The following is a 24,645-nucleotide window of genomic DNA, read 5'->3' as shown; positions in this document are numbered from 1 at the left end:
GCATTCATACAGCCACATCTGGGGTACTGTGTACAGTTTTGTTCTCCTTACTTCTTTGGAAGCATTTCAACGAAGGTTCACTGGGCTGATTTGTGGAATGAAAGGATTGTCTTATGAGGTATGATTACAGGTTTGGCCTGCACTCATTGGAGTTCATAAGAACGAGATTTGATCTTATTGAAGCATTTAAGGTTTTGAGGAGGCTTGACAGTGGATGGCAAGGATGTTTCTCTCATGGGATGTTTCCTTCATGGGGGAGTCTAGAAACAGAGGGCTCAGTTTAAAAATAAGGGGTCTCCCATTTAAGATTGGAACAAAAAGAATTTTTCTCAGAGTTAGTCTTTGCAATTTTCTTCCACAGGCAGAAGTGGAAGCTGAGTTATATTCAAGGCTGAGTTATACAGCATTTGGTCAACAAGAGTGTTCAGGATTATGAGGTAAATAAGTAAATAGAGCTAAGGCAACGATCAGATCAGTCATGATGTTATTGAAGAAGAGCAGATCCAAGGGGCAAAATGGCCTACTCCTATTAAGATTTTATGATGTTATGTTCGCTTCCCTCATTTCCTGCACATCTGTGCCCTCCACAGCCAACAAAATACATTTTGAAGTGCAGTCACTGCTGTAATTGCTAAATGGGGTAGCCAATTTGCACACAGAAAGCTCCCACGTGAGCAATGCAATAATGACCAAATGATCCATTCTTGTGACGTTGATGGATAAATATTGGCCATGCAGAGATAACTGTTCTGATGAAAGCTCTTTGACCTGAGTGAAACATTAACTCTAAGATGTTGCTTGACCCACTGGGTTTTTGTTCTTATTTCAAATTTCCCGCTCTGATGTATTTTGCTTGTGTATAACTGCTCTGCTCTTCTTCGAAGTTGTTGCCATGGGGTCTTTTGACATCCATCCAACAGAATCATAAAATCCTTACAGCACAAAAGTCATCTAAGAAGTTTAAGAAGCATTTAGATGAGCAATTGACTGGGGGGCGGGGGGCACATTAGCACATTCGCGCTGCTGCCTCACAGTGTCAGGGACCCAGGTTCAATTTCGACCTTGGGTGACTCCCTGTATGGAGACTGAACATTCTCCCCATGTCTTCATGGGTTTCTTCTGGGTGCACCTCCCAAAGTCTAAAGATGTGTAAGTTTAGCTATGGTAAATGTGTGGGGTTATGGGGAAAAGGCCTGGATAAGAACATAAGAAATAGGAGCAGGAGTAGGCCAACTAGCCCTTCGAGCCTGCCCCGCCATTCAATAAGATCATGGCTGATCTGTCGTGGCTCAGTTCCACATTCCCGCCCTCTCCCCATAACCCTTAATCCCCTCTCTCGTCAAAAACCCATCAACCCGCGCCTTAAAAATATTTAGCGAGGCAGCCTCCACCACTTCAACGGGCAGAGAATCCCAGAGATTCACCACCCTTTGAGTGAAGAAGTTCCTCCTCAACTCTGTTCTAAACCCTTTATCTTGAGGCTATGCCCCCTAGTCCTACTGTCCTTTTTGAGCGGGAAGAGTCTCTCCACCTCTATCCTATCCATCCCATTCATCATCTTATACGTCTCAATGAGATCTCCCCTCATTCTTCTAAACTCTAACGAGTACAAGCCTAATCTATTCAGCCTCTCCTCATAGCTCAACCCCCTCAATTCCGGCATCAGCCTAGTAAACCTCCTCTGCACTCCCTCCAAGGCTAAAATATCCTTGCGTAAGTACGGCGCCCAAAACTGCACACAGTACTCCAGCTGCGGCCTCACCAATGCCCTATACAGCCGCAGCAAGACCTCCCTACTTTTATATCTATCAGAGAGTCAGTGCAGACTTGACAGGCTGAATGGCCTTTTCTGCCATTCTATGACAAGGCTATGGCACAAGTGCTGGAAAATGGGATTAAAAGAGATAATAGGTACTTGATGATGGCTGGTACAAACACAAGGGCCTCTTTCTGTGCTGTAAAACTCACAAGTCCATTCACCCAATCCTATCTGTGCTGGCTTTGATAAGGAGCAAATCACTTACTGCCCGAAATCTGCCCCCGCCCCTGGTCCCTGCATGTTTTTCTTCAGAAATGTAGAAAACGTAAAGACAGATAGAGTCTCAGCTTCTCGCCTCTGCGAGAAACAGCACCTCTTACACAGCAGCACTCCCTCAGTATCACACAAGGGTTTTTTTTTGTGCTCAAGACTCTGGGGGGGCACTTGATTCAACAACAGCTGTCTGACTCAGAGTCATGACTATAGAAACTGGACATGATGTGGGTATGCCGGCGTTGGACTGGCGTAAACACAGTAAAAAGTCTGACAACACCAGGTTTTAGTCCAACCTATTTATTTGATAATATACTCGCAAGCTTTCGAGGGGTTACCCTCTTCGTCAGGTGAATGGAGAGTTCTGAACTCTCCATTCACCTGACGAAGAGGGTAACCCCTCGAAAGCTTGCGAGTATATTATCAAATAAATAGGTTGGACTAAAACCTGGTGTTGTCAGACTTTTTACTATAGAAACTGGAAGCAGGAGGAGACCATTTGGCCCTTCGAGCCTGCTCCACCATTCACTATGATAAGGGCTGACCATCGGATTCAATATCCTGATTCCACCCCGCGACTTCCTCTCCATATCCCTTTAGCCCCAAGAGCTATATTTATAGAAACGTAACTGTCAGACGCAAGAGTCGGAGCCACTATGGTCCACAACAAAAACACACAAATTAAACCCACTCTCGACCCTTCTCTTCCCTTGTTTAAATCGAGACTGCCCATGTCTCGCGCTAATGCCGCCCACAACATCACCCATTGGACGAGGCGCAGCCTAGCAACGGATCACTCTGAAGCATTATTGGTGCACTTGATTGTCAGTCATCCATCACCCGCCTCGCGTGACTTTGCTCCAGGGAGCTCCGCTTGATTGGTCAATGCTGCTGCCAATCCATGGTTGTCGGAACACCTATTGGTTCATCCCTCTGTCAGTTGTCCTCTTCTAGACAACAATTGGTTAATCCCCTTGTCAGTCACTGCCTGAGTGAATAACTATTGGTGCATCCTCCTGTCAGGCATCAGTTCACCGTCCCCCACTGAGTCATCCGCCCAGAATAATGATTGACAGGAGGTTGGCCCAATCGGCTTCAAGAGTCCAGACCGTCTGGGAAGGCGACTGGTCCTTGCCGCTGTCAATCATTAGCCTGTGCCCGCCCACCCCCCTAAGGCCGGAGTCCGGCGTCCGGAGCGCAGGCGTCACGGCGCATGTGCGGCCCTAACGGTCGCCGGCTGTGCGGAAAATGCGGAAGCTGAAGGGGGCGATGCGGCCGCTGAAGCAGGTGAGCGGGGCGGAGCGGGACCGATGGAGAGCCAGAGGCCGCAGCCGGCCGACAGTGGCGTCCGGAAGCCAGGCGGGAACGCACACAATAGCGGCAAACAGGGCCAGCGAGCTCCGAAACCGGCGCGGAGAAAGGTGAAGTTTGTTCCCTTCCCCACAGGAACAACTGGAGTGGCGCGGGACAGGAGGAAAACCCGGGGCTGGAGCAATGGGATTGACCGCTCCGGCCGCTGTCAAGAACGGGAAGCCCCTCCCCGGGCTGGCAGGCTCCGCGCTGGGGCCGGGCTGGCAGGCTGTGCCCTGTGCCTGAGCCCTTATTTTTGCTCTGGTTTTCCTTTACTGTTTCAGTGATCGAGCTGCTCTGCTGCTTGCTACAAGTTATGTCCAATGTCAACACTTAATATCAAAACTGATTATCTTGTTGCACTGTCATTGCCACCCCTTCCTTGGTGGCAAGCTACAATCACAAGGTAACTAGTTGACATGACAAGTTTCCAGTTTCGGCACCTTGCGTCACTCACTTGTCACAACAAGGACAACTTGTACTTATATAGCACCTTCATGTAACAAAACACCCAAAGATACTTCACTGGCACCAGGCCAACGTAGGAAAGGAAACTGAAAGCTTGGTCAAAGAGCTAGATCTTCACATGCGTCCTAAAAGACTATATGAGGGAATGCCAACGCTTGGGGCTGAAGGCATATCCTCCAAAAGTGGAGTGAAGGAAGTGGGCAATGTACACATGAGGCCGGTAGATTCTTGAAACATTGTAGGGCTGAAGAAGGTGGTGGAGATGGGGAGGGCTGGGTAGTTTGACAGCAGAATAAGGTTCATACACCTTGGGGCAGTCTGTGATGACAGAGGGTAGGGGGACTGCAATTATGCAAGCTAGGATACTGGAGGATAGATCATTGGGATTAGGGGAGGCTCAGAGGTCACTTGGGCACGGGGCGTTACAAATTGAAGAGAAGCCTCTATTGGAGAATCTTTGACTATGACTGGATAGACATTAGTGAAACAAGGCAAGGCCAATCCCACTCAGCTAAACAACAGACAGGCATTGTCAGAGCCTGGTGTGGTTTGTCAAAGGCTGCAGAGAAATCAGGAAGAATGAGGAGTGACACTGTTGCTTCAATTATGGCCATGCCAGTGCTGGGATGGAAGTGTGATCTAAGAAGTTCAGATGTGGAGTTGAGGTTAAAATGGCCATAAATCTGGGCGATACTAGCACATTCAGGATTTGAGAGAGAAAAAGATTGGAGTTATAACTTGCATGTTAAGGACCACATTTTTTTCTGAAGGTGGGGGTGGTGGTGGAAGATTTGAAAAGGAGTGGGTGGGTCAGTGTCTGAAGAGAGGCTACTGTTGGCAGTTTGATAGGAATATGATCAAGAGAGCAGATGGCAGGTCTCATGGACAAGACAAGCTTGGAGAGGGCATGAAATGTGATAAAGGAACTAAGGATGGATGCGGATTCATGGCTAGGGTAAGGGGAAGATGTTTGGCTTGGGGATGGAAGAGGGAATAGAGGCAGCTGCATTGATAGTCTAAGTAACAAAGAATGCTCCTGCGTGCACTTTAGAATTTAGTTTTGATTGTTTGCTGACAAGAGATGTTTGTGCTTCAGTATTCAGTTTGGGGCTCACAACTGGTATTGGCATTAAGGTTATCACTCGGCCACTAGTGTTAAAAAAAATCACAACTGCCAACATGGTGGCAATTGCAAGGCTACTGGCAATGATTTTTTGCTTCTATTCCGCACTTTGAAAATAAAAAATTAGAAATAACCAGGGGATAGCTCCTGGTGGCACACTAACTGAAACAAAACATCAAAGGAAGTTTAATTAATTGAATCAAAACATCAATCGGGGGGGTGAAGTACCCCAACCCTTGCAGTGCCCACCAAAGAAAGACTGAAGCATATTACTGGATACCACATTCTCCCTCTCCAAGGCCACCAGGCTGCAAATGTAGCCACAGTAGAGGGGACTTCTATGTGGGAGCATAGGAGGTTTGTACAGCTCTAAGGATTCTTTTAATATGCTCCTAGATTTTATGCAGGCTTTGTGTAACATTTTTAATTCATAATCATCCCTGCTAATGGATGAACCACAAAGTTTTCTGAATGACTCAAGGAAAAAGAAATACACTCATGGAAGTGAAAGCATGAAATAATACATTTTTTAATAAAGGTAAAATACTGCAAATGCTAGAGTTCAGAAATGAACATCAGATGCTGCCAGACTTGAGTTTTTCCAGCTCTGTTTCTGAATGCATATTTTAATGTTTGTTTCCACTTGAGAGCATTTTTCCTTGGAGTATGCATAGAAGTGTTGGTGAAAACATTAGTATTGATTACAAAGTTGCACTGACTGTCCCTGTTTTTGGCTGTTTTTAAAAGTTGATGGGAAAATTGAAGCACTGTCCCTGCTTAAATTATTTTAACCAGATTTGTCTTCAAACACTTTCTCTTAACTATTTAAATTATTGCAGTAATCCATTTACTAGTGGCATCGTAACCCAAGTATTCAGCAATTGTGGTGAGTTAACCTTGCATTTGAAATTGATCTGAAAATGGACAAATGTGACAAGAACTGGGAATACCATGCTGCATCTTTGTGGGTTAACACAATCCAACCAAATGTAATATCCTGGTCTTTGTAGCTAAGAAATAGCACAACTGAGAATAGAGGCACTAATTCTGTAGTTCAAATACTACTCAACAATTCACTGCAGCCTTTTGATAGCAGAATTACTGTTTTATGGTCAGTCTTTGTGGAGGCAAGGTCTGTGTTTGATCTGGCAGTATTGTGGCTTTATTAAAAATCAGCTGACGTATATTATTTGGGATAGTGGACATTAAAGTCATGGAAAGGGCATGAAGGGGAAGTTACACAAATTGAGACCCTAAAACAAGTTGAGATATAAGAGACATCAAAATGTATCATAACAAGTCTTAAAGTCACAAAGGCAAGTTTTCCCTTCACTTTTAACCTGACTGCAACCTCTGGCATAGTTAACCAGATTACCCTCCTCCAACACCTCTTCATTGTCATTCAGCTGGGTAGGACTGCTCTCACCTGGTTTCATTCCTGTCTGTTTAATCATAGCATCACTTGCAATGGCTTTTCCTCCTACTCCCATACAGTTGTGTCTGGTATCTCTCAAGGATGTAGTCTTGGCCCTCTCCAATTTCTCATCTATACACTGGCACTCCAACATCCAAAAGTACTTGTTATTTTTCATGTGTACAGTGATGAGTTAAGTCTGCTTCATCACATCTCTCAGCTCCTCCTCCACTGTTGTTAGATTATCAGATTACAGGATGGCAGATAAACACTAGATAAGCAGACATTTCCTTCAATTAAATAGCAGAAAGACTGTAGCCAATGTTTTCAGCTCCCCCTTCAAACTCTGTTCACTGGCTACCAACATCATCCCTCTTCCTAGTCATATTCTGCCATTAAACTAATCTGTTTGCAATCACACTGAACCCAGAGTGGAGTATCTGACTTCACCCTTATCCCAGCCGATCTGTGAAATAACTCCTCAGAGGCCAACATCCATGCACCAGATTCCCTTTAGTTACATGCTCACCTTCCAGCATGGTTCTGGCATACAGTCAGAATCTAGGGTGCTAGAAGATTTGACACTCCCATTTTTGTAAACGGTGAAGCTCCCTGATTGGGCAAGCAATTATGGCATTAATCAGGGATGCTCTTTTGCATGCCAAATAAGTAAACAAAATCAAATTAACTAAAGGAGGGGAACCACCCAAAACAACAGACAAAGCAGAAGGGGGGGGGTCTTTCGGATCGTTACAAAGCAGAAAGGGAACTCAAAACATCAAATTAAAACGTGATTAAACAGGTCAATAATACAGCCCAGTCCTAGCTGTGCCCAGAGGGCACTGAAGGCCTTAACAGTGCCCTCGGACATGGCATGCTGCCTCTTCAGGCAAACCCGGCCGCGGTAGAGGACAGACAGTCGGGTTGGACGACCCCCTCAGTCACCCACTACGTGGACCTGTAGAGAAAGCTGAAAAGGTTGTGCAGCCTATAACACAGAACGTAGACATGGTCCACGGACTCCATAAGGTTGCAAAAAGAGCACGCTTGGGAGCCTGTGGACATTAATCAGGGAGCTCTTTTAAGGCCCCAAACAAGTAAATGAACTCAAATTAACGTAGGGACAAATTAAAAGGGGCAGCTCCCCAAAAAGGAGGGGTAACAGCTCGAACAAAAAAAAATTTGAAAGGAAATTTAAAACATTAAATTTTTGGGGTTTATAATGCACCCCAACCCCTGCGGTGCCCATCAGGCGTGGAAGGCGTCAACTGCGCCCAGCATGCTTCCTCTCCAGGGACACCAGACCGCGAATATAGTCACAGTAGAGGGGCTGACAGTCAGGATGGACAACCCTGTCGATCACCCGCTGCCTGGACCTGTAGAAAAAACGGAAAAAGTTGTGCAGCCTATAACGCAGAACGTAAACGTGGTCCACGGACCCCACAAGGTTGCAAAAAGAGCCTTGGGAGCCTGTGGGCATTAATCAGGGAGTTCATATTCCCTGATTAAGTAGCCAACCTCATATGCCTGGCTGAAGTCATTACAATCTGTTATTGAAATGCTCATCCAGTGTGGATAACTTGACATTGAATTTGAGATTGAGCTAAAAATGGACGAATGTAACAAGAGCTAAGATTAGCATGCTGCATCTTTTTGTGATTTAACACTCAACCTAACCAAGTGATATCTCCAGACTTGACTATGCCTATCCACCTCTACCTGATTGATGGCATCCAAAGCTGCCCATGTCTTTTTTTTTTGTTTTTATTCCAATTCAATCAAATCAAGTCCAATTCAGAGTTTCAACAAATTGAGACATTCCCGATCCAAGCTGACAAGACAAGGATTCGACTGCCTATCTTGGGCTTGATCTACATGATCCAAGCCAATTGGAATAGGCATAGCTCCTCCTCAAGGTTTGATCTCATTTGTATCTTAGCCAAAAGGGCGAGACACTGCTTTTAAAAATTGCTTCAAATGAAGGTGAAATGTAACCTAATGACTTCAATCAAGTACAGTATATCGATACTACACTTGATCTTAGCCAAAAGGCCGAGAACACCAAGTCCTGTTCCCCTATAACCCTTGTGCTTACTGACCAATTTTGGCTCCTGGTCAGGCAATGTCTTGATCTTTAAATTGCCATCCTTGTTTTAAAATCCCTCCTATCCCAAAACCCTCCAAAATATCTGCACTCCTTTAATCCCGTCTCTTGCACACTCCCAGTTATAATTGCTCCCTTGTTGGTGGTCACATCTTCAGGTGCTACGGTCCCAAACTGTTGAATTTCCTCCTTGCATTCTTCAGTTTTTCTATCTCACTTCCTTCTTTTAAGACATGTCATAAAACCTACCTCTTTGACCAAGCTTTTGATCATTTGGCTTTTTATCTCCTTATGTGGCTTGTTTTCATACTCTATTTTATAATGCTTATGTGATGCACCTTGTAATGGTTTATTATGTTAAAGGTACTATATTAAAATAAGTTGTTGATACTGGGTCTTCTTAATTATTGGGGACTAACCGTTTGCTGATTGGTGGATTGGAAGCTAGAGGCCATAAATTTAAAATTGGAATGTTTAGAAGGGGAAAACCATTCCATGCGGAGCTAATGAGGAGAGGGAATGCCCACTGGAAACAGTGGTGGAAGCGGGATCCAAAATAGCATTCAAAATAAATAAATATTTGAAAAGTAAAAATGTTAAAGGATGTGCAGGAAGGGCTGGAGAATGGGGCTAAACAGCTGAACAGTCTCCTTCTGTGATGTCTTCAGATGTCCTTAAGAGCAAGACAAGAATGTTCACAATTAGACGAGCTCAGAGATTAGATTCAGACTTTGAGTCATGCCGTTTACTGCAACACTGAGCAAGTACAACTTCTGACTGTGTAGATTTGAGAATTGTTTTGATTCTAAAATCCTTCCAAGTGGGAAAACCCACAAAACCTGGCCTGTGGAGTAGCCCCTTGTCCAGTTTTTACTGAAAAAGGTTGTCAGTGGAAGTTTTTGAAAAATGGAAGAGCAGGAGAACGCAAACTCAGTTTTTAATGCATGTTAGTTAGTTAGCTTGAAATTAGTTTTGCCTCATGGCCTATACTAACACTTAATAACTGATTTTCGTTGATTGTATTTCAAAACGGTGGAGTCCAACTTGCGGCATGGGGAATGTGCAAACTTAAGGAACTAGGATAATGTCAGGGTTTAAGAACACACATTATACAAAGAATACCTTTTTCTCAAGCTAGCCGATACATCAAACTTGGGTGCTTTGCACCGGGATACTGTCAGGAACCTGGTTAGCATCTAATTTCCTACACTGCTGTATACTGCTCATATTAATTAGACTGCCTTAACAAAAATAGAGAGCAGAAAAATCAAAAGGTTTAGGAGTCATTGTTAACTGATATCAGGCAACATTTCAGAGTAACATAACCACGTTTAGAAAAGGGCAGCTGTCTGCCTCTGGCTAATGTTGTAGGCTAGCCAAGATTAGTAAAAAGTGAAAAGATAACTTCCCTGGGGTCAGCAAAAAAAAAGACACTGAAGAGCTGCTGGATCTGGTGCAAATTAACAGGGCACAACCAACCCATTCACATTCTGGTTATTTGCCATGTCTCAACTCGAGAAAGCAAGTGTTAATACAAATTGCCATTGTACAAATAACCTATACCTGTTTGCTTTTTTTGAAACTTCTATAGGCACGGACCACAAAAACACTCAGGTCCCTACAGTTTGCTAATCCAGGTCGTCAAATAACGGAGTTCACACCAGAAACCAGTCGGAGAGAGAAACGGAAACTACAGACGAAGCCATCAAGTCAATCTAATGCAGACAGGTAAGATATATGTGATTGTTCTTTTTAACATTTGAATAATAAAGTTGAATGATTGAGTCCACATTGGGTTTGATCTGGACCCAGTGCCTCTTAGCCGTTGAGATGAGGGATGGAAATTGATTTTGAAATTTCACTTGGGGAAAGTGGATAAATGGTGGGGAATGAGATGGGGGAGGTTGTTGTTGAGGTGTGTTTTGTACACAATTCTGAGCTGAAATTCTGAAACAATGGGTGGCACAATAGTTAGCACTGCTGCCTCACAGCGCCAGGGACCTGGGTTCAATTCCTGGCTTGGGTCACCGTGTCTGTGCAGTTTGCACATTCTCACTTTGTCTGCATCAGTTTTCTCTGGGTTTCCTCCCACAGTCCAAAGATATGCAGGCTAGCTGGAATGGTCATGCTAAATTACCCCTTAGTGTCAGGGGGACTAGCTAAAGTAAATACGTAGGGTTATGGGGATAGAGCCTGGGTGGGATTGTTGTCAGTGCAGACTTGATGGGCTGAATAGCCTCCTTGTGCACTGTATGATTCTATGAAAGCATCAGCTCCCAATAGGAAAGCAGTACCTGTGTAGAGGAAAATGTGTTACAGCAACAAGAATTAAAAAGATTGTAAAGACAGCATGTGCAGAAAAATATCAGAAATCAAAGGTCTTTCACAAAGTGCTCAGGTCTGTGAGCGAGGGTTTGAAAATCTCAGCATGGCTGCCTGAGTATCCTTGATGCTTGGTTGCGCATCAACTTCACCCCCTTTAATAGAATCCTTGGAGCTAGCAGCACTGACATTTAAGCACACATCAACTAATTTGCCCGCAATCCTATAATTTGCTTGCGCCTTGAGTCCATTTGACTCATTCAGTGCAGCCCTATTTGGATTATCAGAAAACCGAGGCCACAAAAGTTCCCTGTGCTCTTTGTGTAACTGCAGCAAATTGTACTACTTGAGATAAACAACAAACTGCAGTTTGTAAATTCTACATTCTGGTTAGCGAAGTGTCTGGCCAGTTTGCTAGTTATGCATCTTTTTTGTTGAACTGTTTTTTTCCTAATGGATCATTCAAACAAGGCACCAAATATAATAAACTGGGGCTGTTTCATGATCAATGAGATCCTAACCAAAGGAGCTAATTTCTGCATCCAGTTATTCCAACTTCACAATCTCTCCATTAAGTTATTGTGCGCAGCCAACTATACTGAAACTATACCTTTTCAGCTACATTGGCTAGAAAACCCTTTGCTTTTTCCAATGCTTAAATAACGCAATTTCTGGCTTTCAGCAACTACATATTTAACTGGTTTTCTTCTCCTCTTCCATGCAGTGTCTTCTTTTGATTGCTTTCCTCCTGAATTTGTTTGTCTCCAGACTATAATATTTCTGTTACTTGGGGGATGCATTTATTGACTTTTGAACTGCAACTGAGTGTGAGGATTTCCTGACACATCTTAATGTGCTTTGTCCCCATTCAAATTAACTTTTGAGATGGAGTAGTGTAATGCATACTAATTGAGAAATCCAAAGTTTATGATTTTATGATTGGCTTTATTAGAAATTTTGTAAATAGCACCCTAGCCATTTGCAAAACTTGATGCAAAAATAGAGCGCACACAGTTGTCCTGCTGGACAGTGTCTCTCCTGATTAGATCATTATTCACGGTGTATCATGCAAACTAACAAATGGACCAAAGGTCCCCAATTTTGAATCTGAAAAGTGTCTGATCTATCTCATTTTACTGTAGAAAGGCAAAGTATCTCAATAATTGGAACAACAGGTGAAGCAACCTGTTTCATGGTGCTGCTATGCAGTGGCAGTGGCATTAACAGTATGCTGTAGTCAGTCCAAAAGTATTACTACACAATTGGGCAGTATTCTATATGATGGTATGATGCTATATGATATGATGCCAGACACATCCTAATAATTGGGCGATGAATCAAACAACATGTTCTTCTGGCTGTTCATAATACAGACTGTACTCAACCACACCACACTTGCAAGACCAAAAACAAAACTTTAATGATGAGATGTGATTCCATGATTGGGCTGCACTTGCTGAACAATCTTGAGTGTGGCAAGTGCTGCACTAACAACCAATTTAAAATAACCAGTCAAGCTTGTAATCGGGTTTGTTTTAATTGTTTGTTGCAGGGACCTGTTTGGTGCAAACAAAAGAAATATGTCCAATGCGTTGTGCCTTTTTTGAATTACTGAGAAACTTGAGGACCCTATAGTTTCATTTGCTTTCTCCATGGCCTTGGCCACTTCAAGTCGAATTGTCAATCATTCAGCACCCTTTTCTTCTGTGCTATAAATTGTTGTGATCGTTTGAAATTTGGCATTCTTGTGTTTGTCCTAATGGATGCAAGATGAAATGCTTTGGTAACACACCTCTCTCTTTTCAGTAAAATGTAATTAGTGGTGTCCCACTAATGGGGGAGGAAGAAAGAAAGAAGCACAAACAATCTGTTGTAAAAATCTAGAAACTGATTTATGAACAAAAATAAAACCACACAAGACCAAGGCTTCCCTTCCTTTCCAGTTACTGGACCTCTTCTCACACTAAAACTCAATTAATGATAATTCCAAGAGGGATGAAACTGAAGCATGAGAGTCAAACTTCACATGTTGCAGGGGGTGGATAGAAACTGAATTCTTTGTGTCTCCCATTAGGATTCAGAAGTTACTTCTTTGGAGAAGAAGGAGCATTTCTCATTATCACAACATGTTCAAGTTGAAATAAAGTAAATACCTCTTCAGAGAGTCAGCTTGAGAAGTATGTAAGGTGATCTCTTTGAAATATATGAACTCTTAGAGGGCTTGACAGGGTACATGCTGAGGGGCTGATTCCCTTGTCTGAAGAATCTAGAACTAGCAGATCACAGTCTCAGGATAAGAGATCAGTCATTTAGGATTGAGATGTGGGGAAACATCTTCACTCAAAGGGTTGGGAGTATTTGACATTCTCAATATTAGAGGGCTATGGATATAGAGAGCGATAGATCTTTGAATTTTTAAGTAAATCAAAGGTTAGAGTGACAAAGTTATGTAGAAAATCAGCCAGGATTTTATTAAATGGCAGAATAGGCCCAAACCTCATGACCTACTCCTGCTCCTATTTCTTGTATTTAATAAGACACAGCAAATATTTTTCAATTCTCATTCATGTAATTAAACAGAATATTAACAATTGCATTGTGGAACCAACAACGGAGTGTGATCAATAACTCAAAAATTCATTGAATGCAACTCCACAGCTGACATTTTCCAAAGCATCTGAAGCTCTGCTGTGTACTCTGTTTCACAGAGACATGGCTCACTCGTGCTTCACTGGACTGCTCTGTACAACCAAAGGGCTTCTCAATCCATCGAATGGACCATTCAGCAGCCTCAGGCAAGGGAAGATGGGGTCTGCTTCCTAATCAGCACATCTTGGTGTCTAGATGTAGGAACACTGGCAAGTTTCTGCTCCACAGACCTAGAATATTTGACACTAAAATGCCGCCCCAATTACCTTCTGCGGGAGTTCACCTCCGTTATCCTGATGATGGTTTACATCCCACCCCATGCAGACGTGATCGTGCTGGACGAAATATGCACAACTGCGAATAGCCTTGAGACAAAACGTCCCGAGGTCTTGTTCATCGTAGCAGGAGATTTCAATCAGGCCAAGCTCAAGAGTATACACATGTCCTGTTCCACCAGAGGCCCAAGCATCCTACACCACTGTGACACAAATATCAAACATGCCTGCCCACACTTTGGCAAATCAGACCACAAGGCTGTGCTCCTGTTCCTGGCTTACAAGCAAAAACTGAAGTGGGAGAATCCATCAAAGGAAATCATGCAATGTTGGTCTGAGGAATTGGATGATCTTCTACAGGAGTGCTTGGAGTCAGTGACTTGTCAGTATTTAAAAACTTTGTGACCAGCCTGAACGAGTACGCCACTACAATAATTGACTTCATTAGTAAGTATGTAGAAAACTATATGCCAAAGAAGCAAATCCGTGTGTTCCCTAACTGGATGAACAGGGATATCCACTGCTTGCTGAAGTCGAGGTCTGAGGCATTCTAATCATTGACCCTATACAAGAAAGCCTGATACGATCTAAGGAGATCCATCAATGATGCCAAAAGACAACACCAGACCAAGCTAGATTCCCAGACTACCCACACAGACCCCTACCAACTATGTCAAGGTCTACAAGACATAATCGGCTACAAGATGAAGGCATGTAAAATCACCAGCTCCAACGCACCCCTCCCTGACAAGCTCAATGCATTCTATGTCTGTTTTGAGCAAGAGGTCAGCAAGAGCATGCCCCCTACTCTGGAAGCCCTGGGTGAATCTGTATCTGGGGTCACCATTGCAGATGTCACAGCAGCTTTCTCGAAGGTCCACCCATGAAAAGCGACTGGCCTAGATGGAATGCACGGACGAGCACTCAGATCAGCTGGAGTATTCGCAGACATCTTCAACCTCTCTCTATAACAACTGAGGTGCTTATCTGCTTTAAGGAGACAACCATCATCCCGGTATTGAAGAAAAACTAAGCAGCGTGCCTCAGTGACTGGTAGCTCTGCCAGCCATCATTATGAAGTACTTTGAAAAGCTAGTTATGGCACAAACCAAGTCCAGCCTCCCGGATTACCTGGATCCACTACAGTTTGCCGACCACTGCAACAGGTCCACAGCAGACACCATCTCCCTGGTCCTGCTCTCAACCTTGAAACATGTAGATAACAAAGACACCTGTGTCAGACTCCTATTTATTGACTACAGCTCAGGCTTCAGCACTATTATTCCCACAAAACTCATCTCCAAACTTCATGGCCAGGGCTTCGGCTCCTCCCTCTACGACTGGATCTTAAACTTGCTAACTCACAGACCACAATCAGTAAGGATAGGCAACACCACCTCCACGATCATCCTCAACATAAGTGACCGCCAAGGCTGTGTTCTCAGCCCCCTGCTATAATCCTTACACACATACAACTGTGTGGCCAAATTTCACTCCAGTTTGATTTTCAAGTTTGCTGACGACACCACCATAGTGGGACAGATCTCAAACAATGACGAGACAGAATAGAGGAATGAGATAAATAATTTGATGAACTGGTACGGCGACAATAATCTCTCAATGTCAACAAGACAAAGAAGATTGTCTTCGACTTCAGGAAGCATAGAGGAGAACATGCCCCTGTCTACATCATGATGTGGATGTGCCGGCGTTGGACTGGGGTAAACACAGTAAAAAGTCTGACAACACCAGGTTTAAGTCCAACCGATTTATTTGATAGTACACTCACTAGCTTTCCATTCACCTGACGAAGGGGCTAACCCGAAAGCTAGTGAGTGTATTATCAAATAAATCGGTTGGACTTAAACCTGGTGTTGTCAGACTTTTTACCCTGTCTACGTCAACAGGGATGAAGTAGAAAGGGTCAAGAGCTTTAAGTTTTTAGGTGTCCAAATCACCAACAACCTATCTGATCTCTCCCCACCTCCCCCCCGCCCCCCCCCCCCCCCCCATGCCAACACTATAGTTACAAAAGTCCACCAACGCCTCTACTTTCTCAGAAGACGAGGGAAATTTGACACGTCAGCTATGACTTTCACCAACTTTTACAGGTGCATCACAGAAAGCATTCTTTCTGGTTGTATCACAGCTTGGTATAGCTCCTATTCTGCTCAAGACTGCAAGAAACTACAAAAAGTTGTGAATGTAGCCTAATCCATAACGCAAATCAGCCTCCCGTCCATTGACTCTTTCTACAGTACCCGCTGCCTTGGCAAAGCAGCCAGCATAATTAAGGACCCCATGCACCCTGGACATTCTCTCTTCCACCTTCTTCTGTTGGGAAAAAGAATCAAAAGTCTGAGGTCACATACCAACTGACTTAAGAATAGCTTCTTCCCTGCTGCCATCAGACTTTTGAATGGACCTACCTTGCATTAAATTGATCTTTCTCTACACCCTAGCTATGATTGTAACACTACATTCTGCACTCTCTCATTTCCTTATCTATGAACGGAATGCTTTGTCTGTATAGCAGGCAAGGAACATACTTTTCACTGTATGCTAATATATGTGACAATAATAAATCAAATCAAGTCATTTAGTTAACAGCCGTTCAGTAGAAATGGTGTCACAGTTTGAGTATGATGTATGAAGATGATCTGACAGACTTGATACAAATGTATAAATTGTAATTTTTTAAAAATGTCTTGTGTCATAGGGTCTGTTGTTGTATTGGACAGTGGAATCATTATCTGTCAAACAGATCTGCCAAACTAGAGTTTATCTTTTTGTGTGAATACTATCCTTTGCAAATTCTCCTTTCTAACAGTATCTTATGCTTCTCAATTCAGCTCCTTTCTATGCAAGGCCATGACTATCTGTAATTTCTTGGAAGCAGTTCCAAATCTATGACCTTCACCATCAATTCCAAGTTCCAGCACACAGCTTTTTTTTCCTCCTCCCATTGCCCCCAAGTCTCAAACCATTCTAAGAAGTCTCACAACACCAGGTTAAAGTCCAACAGGCTTATTTGGTAGCATGAACTTTCGGAGCACTTATCAGGTGAGTGGAGGATTGGGTTCACAAACAGGGCCTTATATAGACACAAACTCAATTACAAGATAATGGCTAGAATGCAAGTCTTAACAGGTATTCAAGTCTTTACAGGTGCAGTCGATGCGAGTGGAAAGAGGGTTAAGTACAGGTTCAAGAGGTATGAATTGTCTCAAGCCAGTACAGTTAGTGAGATTTTGTAAGCCCAGGCAAGTTGTGGGAGTTACAGATTGTGACGTGAATCCAAGATCCTGGGTTGAAGAGGCCATCCTTGTGTCTAGAACTTGGCTATCAGTTTCTGCTGGCGATTCTGCGTTGTTGTGTGACTTGAAGGCTGCCTCGGAGAATTCTTCCCTGAAGATCAGAGGCTGAATGCCCTTGACTGCTGAGGTGTTCCCCGACGGGAAGAGGACACTCCAGCCTGGTGATTGTCGAGTGGTGTTCATTCATCCGTTGTCGTAGTGTCTGCATGGTCTCCCCGATGTACCATGCCTCAGGACATCCTTTCCTGCAGCGTATCAGATGGACAATGTTGGCCCAGTCACAAGAGTATGTACTGTGTACTTGGTGTATAGTGTTCTCACGTGAGATGATGGCAACCATGTCGATGATCCAGCATGTCTTGCCGAGGTTGCTGTGGCAGGGTTGTGTGCTGTCTTAGTCACTTTAATCCGGTGTTGTGAGACTTTTTACTGTGCCTATCCCAGTCCAACACCGGCATCTTCACATCATAAGAACATAAGAAATAGGAGCAGGAGTAGGCCATCCAGCCCTTCGAGCCTGCCCCGCCATTCAATAAGATCATGGCTGATCTGTCGTGGCTCAGTTCCACATTCCCGCCCTCTCCCCATAACCCTTAATCCCCTCTCATCAAAAACCCATCAACCCGCGTCTTAAAAATATTTAGCGAGGTAGCCTCCACCACTTCAACGGGCAGAGAATTCCAGAGATTCACCACCCTTTGAGTGAAGAAGTTCCTCCTCAACTCCGTTCTAACCGCCCCCCCTTTATCTTGAGGCTGTGCCCCCTAGTCCTATTATCCTTTCTGAGCGGGAAGAGTCTCTCCACCTCTATCCTATCCATCCCATTCATCATCTTATACGTCTCAATGAGATCTCCCCTCATTCTTCTAAACTCTAACATGTACAAGCCTAGTTTATTCAGCCTCTCCTCAAAGCTCAACCCCCTCAACTCCGGCATCAGCCTAGTAAACCTGCTCTGCATCATACCATTCTGACAAGGACTGGGTCAAAGTCCTGGAATTCCCCAACGAGCAATATTGTGGGAGTACTTTCTCTACACAGTCAAGAAGATAGCTCACCACCCCCACTTCAGTGTTGCCATTGGGCAATAAATTCTGTTTTGGTAGCAATACCATATGAACCAAGAATTAATATCAAATTTGGGGAAAGTGCAACTGTTTGCATAATTTTGGTTTTACACAAAAATTGAACACAAATAATGAAATTTAAAGCGTCCTTCAGTAATCATAAATTCGTTAGAATGCAGAACTTCCCTGGTGGTCTAATGGTTAGCATTCAGTACCCTCGCCGCCGCAGCCCGGGTTTGATTCCTGGTCAGGGAATATAAATTTTGGGCGGCATGGTGGCACAGCGGTTAACACTGTTGCCTCACAGCGCCAAGACTCAGGATTGATTCCCGGCTTGGGTCACTGTCTGGGTGGAATTTGCATATTCTCCCCGTGTCTGCATGGGTTTTGTCCGAATGCTCTGGTTTCCTCCCACACTGCAAAGGCATGTGGGTTAGGTGGATTGGCAATGCTAACTTGCCCCTTAATATCAGGGAGATTAGCTAGGGCAAATGCATGGGGTTATTGGGGGTAGGACCTGGGTGGGATTGTGGTCAGTGCAGTCTCAATGGGGACCAAATGGCCTCCTGCTGCACTGTAGAATTCTCTGAAATCTTGTGGGTACAATTTTGTCTTTTAAAAAGCATTTAGACAGTTACTTGAGTAAGATGGATATAGAGGGATATGAGTCAAATGCAGCAATTGGGACTGTTGGGGTTTAAAAAAAAAGGATGGCATGGACAAGTTGGGTCGAAGGGCCCGTTTCCATCCTGTAAACCTCTGACTCTATGAAGCCGTTCGGCCCATCGAGCCTGCACCAGCAACAATTGCATCTAATCCCCGAAACCCCATGTATTTGTTTACCCTGTAATCCTCCTGACATCAAAGGAAATTTAGCATGGCCAATCAATCTAACGCCTGCATCTTTGGACTGTGGGCAGAAACCCACACACCATAGGGAGAATGTGCAAACTCCACACAAACAGTGACCCGAAGCTGGAATTGAATCCGGGTCCCTGGCATTGTGAAGCAGCAGTGCTAGCCACTGTGCCACTATGCTGCCAGGGTGCCCATGCCAGAGGGCGCGGCCCAACCCCCTGGGGGGTCCCAATTCCCCTCCCTCCCTTCACTCTGGGGGGGACCTCCTGCTAGTTCCCTGAACGTGGGGAGCTAGTCTGAACCCTGCCGGAATGAAGTACTCCTGGCAGGGTGAGAGATGCTATCGGTTCTGGCAAGTTTCATGCCGGGCCCAATAAACACATGCAAAATAAATTTAAAATACATTTAAATGACTTCCTCCTCTTCCTATCGGTTTCCAGCGCAGTCCCAACTGTGACTGTTTTCTGGCTCTGGGAGATGCGCATGTGTCGGGAACACGTGCAAATCCTGCAAATTGGCCGACATGTGATTCTCCCAACCAGACCCGCCAGAAAATGTGGGGATTGCAATGGAGAATCGTCCCCTATATTTCTGAAAAATGTTGGGTGTGTAGATTTTGCTGTTTTTGAAAATCTGGACTGGAATTCAGTGTGTGCCAGATGGGAATTAAAAGGTGGGGTTTATTCAATACTTTGATTCCATGCCAACGATCAGGGCAGAGAGACTTTTGTTAATGCAGTGTTAAGTATAATACTTTCCATTACAGTGTCAATCTAAATGCTCAAAATCACCCATTTGTTCTTGCAGGCAAACGATGCCCATAAAAAGCAAAGTTTACGACAGTCAAGGTCTCCTCATCTATAGCAGACTGGATCGGTGTGACTGTTTGGATGAGGATTGTTTAGGGTGCTTCTACCCCTGCCCTAGCTGTGGCTCCCAAAAATGTGGAGTAGAATGTCGCTGTGACCGCAAGTGGTTGTATGAGCAAATTGAAATTGAAGGTGGTGAGGTAATTCGCAATAAGAACGTGAATTAGGTTTTCAGAGATTTTGAAAGCTTTTCTATTTATAACTTTAAACTAGAATGTGCCATTTCCCTCTGTGAGTAATTGGCAATGTAGTCTTGTCAAAGTATTGGCTTAAGAAACCAAGGTACGTTCCATAGAGGGGAAGCCTATTGCAGATCTTAAAAGATATACTTTACATATTTAAAGGTTTTTAATGTTAGAACATTTGAAATGATTATATGATCAGCAGTGTTAAATATTTTCATGTATGCTGCAAGTGCTAATAATGGCTGGATAAGTGTATAGTAACCACACTGAATATTCAAATTCAATTTTTTAAGCAATAAATCCTACCTTTGTTAGTTACTTTGTTTACTTTGAATTACTGGATAATTCAGAAAAAAAAGTCAGTGCAAAAATTGAACTGTCAGGGTAAATCTGTGCCCATGTATTAACTGTAAATAAAGCTCACTACTTTGCATAGCATTCTGCTTCTTAATTAATTAAGAAATCATGGGAGTGCTTGAATCTATTTACCCACCTGCCTTTTGAAAAGCAGTGATTAGTCATTTGTGAATTAGTTTTTTACTGGTGGACATTTCTGGTGACATTAGTATCTTTATTGCAACATTACTTCCATAAACCCTCATCTTATGCCAGTCTATCTTTCCTCTGCCCTCTAATATCAAACCCATCCCATTTCATATCATTCCCCCATTTCACACTTCTCAGGACATTCTGGCCCCCCCCTCCCAACTCATGCCATCCCCCTTCTCCCTCCTCTCACGCCATTTCCATCCTTCCACATCACTGTCTTTCCCCTTTCTGGCTCTCCCTTTCCAATGCCATCCCTCTATCACATCATCCCCCATCTCCTTCAATTGTCTTCCAGAACCCAGTAACCAAGACCAAGGGACCTAGCAAGTGGGGTGTCTGCACCAAGCACTGCCTACCTAGTTAATTCACTGACATATCAGCAAATGTGGAAAAGCAGAAATTTATGTATTATTATTGTTACAGATTCAAGAAAAAAAGATACTCCCTTCTGCTCCAGAGATATTATCCCTTAATAAGACAATAAGGTCATTGCAGGAGGTGTCTCCTGTACTGAGATGTATATTAGAAGAACAAAGAAAAGTACAGCACGAGAACAAGCCCTTCAATTTTCCAAGCCTGTGACGATCATGATGCTCTAACAAAACTAAAAAAAATTTGCTCTTACGTGGTCCATATCCCTCTATTCTCTCCCTATACATGTACCCATCCAGATGCCTCTTAAATATTGCTAATATGCCTGCTTCTGCTACCTCTGGCAATGCGTTCCAGGCACCTTCCACTCTCTGCGTGAAAAACTTCCCCACACGTCTCCCTGTGTAGCAACCTTTCCCCTCTCACCTTGAACCTGTACCTATTTATAATTGACATTTCCACTTTCAGAAAAAGCCTCTGACTATCCACCCTGCCTATGACTCTCATAATTTTGTAGATCTCTATCAGGTCTTCCCTCAGCCTCCATCTTTCCAGTGAAAACAATCCTAGTTTATTCAACCTCTCCTCATGGCCAATGCCCTCAAGACCAGGCAAACGTCCTGGTGAACCTTCTTTGTACTCTCGCCAAAGCTTCCACGTCCTTCTGGTAGTGAGGCGACTAGAACTGCATGCAGTACTCCAAATGCAGCCAAACCAAGTTTTATATAGCTGCAAGATGATTTGCCAGCTCTTGTACTCAGTGCCCTGGCCGATGAAGGCAAGCATGCCATATGCTTTCTTAGTCACCTGGGCCACTTATGTTGACACTTTTAGGGAACTGTGGTCCTGTACACCTAGATCCCTCTGTGTATTAAAATTCCTAAAGGGTCTGCCATTTATAATATAATTCACACCTAAGTTTGATCCTGCAAATGCATCAGCTCACATTTGTCCGGATTAAATTCTACCTGCCATTTCTGTGCCCAAGAATCCAATCTATCTATATCCTGTTGTATCCTCTGATAATCCCCGGCACTATCAGCAACTCCGCCAATCTTTGTGTCATCCACAAACTTCAATCCCCCCACATTTTCCATCAGATCATTTATATAAACTACAGACAACAGAGGTCCCAGCACTGATCCCTATGGAACACCACTACCTACAGATATTAAAAGAAGAATGAGTGAGCTCAAGTTTGATTGTGATTTGAGCTTCATTCCATGAACAGGAAAGGATATTTCATTCATTGTATCTCCCTTCTTCCCTGTAAGAGGGTACAGATTAGATTTGGAACTGTGGTAATTACCTGAATTGCTGAATGGGTAAAATAATGTAAGATATCACAGACAGAAGGCTGAAAATGTGATCAATCAAATAATGTATGATTTATATAATTTTACAAAGAATATATATATTCCTGTGTCATTACATGTTGCATTTCACGCACTTTCTAGGATGAAATTTTGCCTGCCAACTTTGGTATTTCTAAAGAAGTCTCACCATCTCTCACATCATCTCTGTTTTTGCTATCTGTAAATTTAAGGTAATTCAAAACTCTGTTGCTTGTGTCTTAATTCACACCAAGTCCCGCTCAGTTGTCAGCTCCATGCCCTTAGTCAAATAACAGCTTGATTTTTAAAAATCTCATTCTAGTTTTCTAATCTCTCTATGATCTCGTTCCTCCCTATCTCTGTAATTGCTTCCAGCCTCACATCTCTGAGGTATCTATATTCCTCTAATTCTGGTCCCTTGACTTGCTTGCTCCACCAATAATAGTTGTACCTTCAATTGTACTGACCCTAAGTTCTGGAAATGCTTGGGGTCAATTACTACTTGCTACTCAGATATTTTTGATTTTCAATGTGATATAGCTACTATATATATGGTTGGCCTAGGCCTACTTGCATTACAATAGCCTAAACCTAGACTAGCTATAGTCTATACAAATACCAGATTGTTTCTCCATTTGCCAACTCTCACTTGCCCTATTTCTTTTTTGTTATCACTTATTGCACCTGTAATATATTACATTGCTTTAGTAATGCAATTAAAAAGTAAGTACTTACAAAATAGCCTTGGTGTTACCCATTCTCAAGAATAGTCCTTCCAGCTTGATCTGCCTCATCAACATTGTTTTTCGTTTTGTAAGTCTTCTTTTATACATTGACACTATTTCTTGCTCACTAAGATGCACTCGCACAATGTACATTTATATCAACCCTTAACACATCGTTATATCGTCAATAGGTACTTTCTCTTAATGCATTCACTGTGTCATCCTTTTCTATGCACTATGCACCATTTCTGCAATCTCCCCATCAGTCAAAGAATGCAAGAAAGAAGTACCATTAATATTAAAAACTCTCTTGATATCCCTGGCCTCTGGTGTATTCACATGTTCCATTGATTTATCTTTTGCAGACATGAGGGCTCCCAAAACACTTCTAAATGTAAAAACTGGAGTAACTACTGCTAGTTTTTATAGCAGGATTTTAAAAATGAATCTCTCACACTTTGAGCACTGCAGAATGCTTTAGCGAGATTCAGGATGAAAATCTGATGGCAGAACCTGTTTCTGCTGGAGAGGCCAGCAGCATAGCGTTGATCAGCCACCGCACACGTACTGATCTGTCATAGCAGAGATCGGTGCATGCACAGTAGCCTCACACTGCCAGCCTCCCGATTGCTAGCCAGATGGTAATAAATTGATGCATCTCGCCTGGCTAAAGAAAGTTGGGGAACTTCACCAGGGACAGGTCTACCTTATCAATCCAGTTTTAAGAATAAACCCAATAAGGAATTAAGTGTTCAGAGCATAGAACTCACTACCAAACAGTATTTGCGACAAATAGCATTGAGGCATTCAAGGGAAAAGGGTATAGTTAAGAAAGCCACCCAATGCCTCTACTTCCTTAGAAAACTAAGGAAATTTGACATATCTGCTATGACTCTCATCCACTTTTACAGATGCACCGTAGAAAGCTTCCTTTCCAGATGTATCACAGGTTGGTCAAACCCCTACTCTGTCCAAGACCACAAAACACTGTAATGGTTGTGAACAAAGCCCAGTCCATCCTATAAACCAGCCTCCCATTCATTGACTCTGTCCACACCTCCCGCTGCCGCGGAGCAGCAGCCAGCGTAATCAAGGATTTCACACACCCCGGACATTCTCTGTCTCCACCTTCTGCTGGGAAAACGATACGAGAATCTGAGGTTGCATAGCAATCAACTCAAGAACAGCTTCTTCCCTGCTGCCATCAGATTTTTGAATGGACTTATCTCATATTAAGTTGATCTTTCTTAACACCCTAGCTATGACTGCAACACCACATTCTGCATTCTCTCCTTTCCTTCTCTGTATACGATATGCTTTGTCTGTATAGCTTGCAAAAAAAACTTTTCATTGTACACCAATGCATTTGACAATAATAAATCGAATCAAATCAACTCAGAAAAGTATATGAGGAAGTAAGCAATTGAGTCAGTTAGCCAAAATAGAGTGGGAAGAAATTAACACCAGCATTGACCAGTTGGGATAATGGCCCATTTCTGTGCTGTAAATCCAATTAAATTGAGACTCAGTTTCAAACCTACAAATTTTTTTTAAAAATCCCTACATTGCAGAAGGAGACTATTTGGCCTATCAAGTCTTCACCAACTCTCCGAAGAGTATCTTGCCCAGGCC

At 43.3% G+C, this 24,645-nt stretch overlaps 1 protein-coding gene across 2 annotated transcripts; it reads left to right on the top strand.

Moving 5' to 3' along the window:
• Window positions 1–3,231: 3,231 nt before the first annotated feature.
• Window positions 3,232–20,469, top strand: LOC145343742 (ARL14 effector protein-like). Of its 2 annotated transcripts, none has more exons than XM_080190013.1 (3): window positions 3,232–3,319; window positions 10,083–10,219; window positions 19,787–20,469. In XM_080190013.1, the coding sequence occupies exons 1-3, from the start codon at window positions 3,281–3,283 to the stop codon at window positions 20,013–20,015; spliced, it is 405 nt and encodes a 134-aa protein (XP_080046139.1). In that variant the 5' UTR covers window positions 3,232–3,280; the 3' UTR covers window positions 20,016–20,469. The 2 variants fall into 2 exon arrangements, with proteins under 2 accessions (XP_080046139.1, XP_080046138.1); XM_080190012.1 differs by lacking the exon at window positions 3,232–3,319 and adding an exon at window positions 3,328–3,453.
• The last annotated feature ends 4,176 nt before the right edge of the window (window positions 20,470–24,645 follow it).

Source organism: Carcharhinus amblyrhynchos, chromosome 6 (assembly GCF_965287045.1).
Source record: "Carcharhinus amblyrhynchos chromosome 6, sCarAmb.v2.hapA, whole genome shotgun sequence".
In the NCBI taxonomy this organism is placed as follows: domain Eukaryota; kingdom Metazoa; phylum Chordata; class Chondrichthyes; order Carcharhiniformes; family Carcharhinidae; genus Carcharhinus; species Carcharhinus amblyrhynchos.
This window is presented reverse-complemented; position numbering and strand designations above follow the sequence as displayed.

Coding starts and splice junctions, on each gene's coding strand:
- LOC145343742 (XM_080190012.1), top strand. CDS start 3,343: ATGGAGAGCCAGAGGCCGCAGCCGGCCGACAGTGGCGTCCGGAAGCCA. Junction 3,454..10,082: donor CGAAACCGGCGCGGAGAAAG/GTGAAGTTTGTT, acceptor AAACTTCTATAG/GCACGGACCACAAAAACACT. Junction 10,220..19,786: donor AGTCAATCTAATGCAGACAG/GTAAGATATATG, acceptor TTGTTCTTGCAG/GCAAACGATGCCCATAAAAA.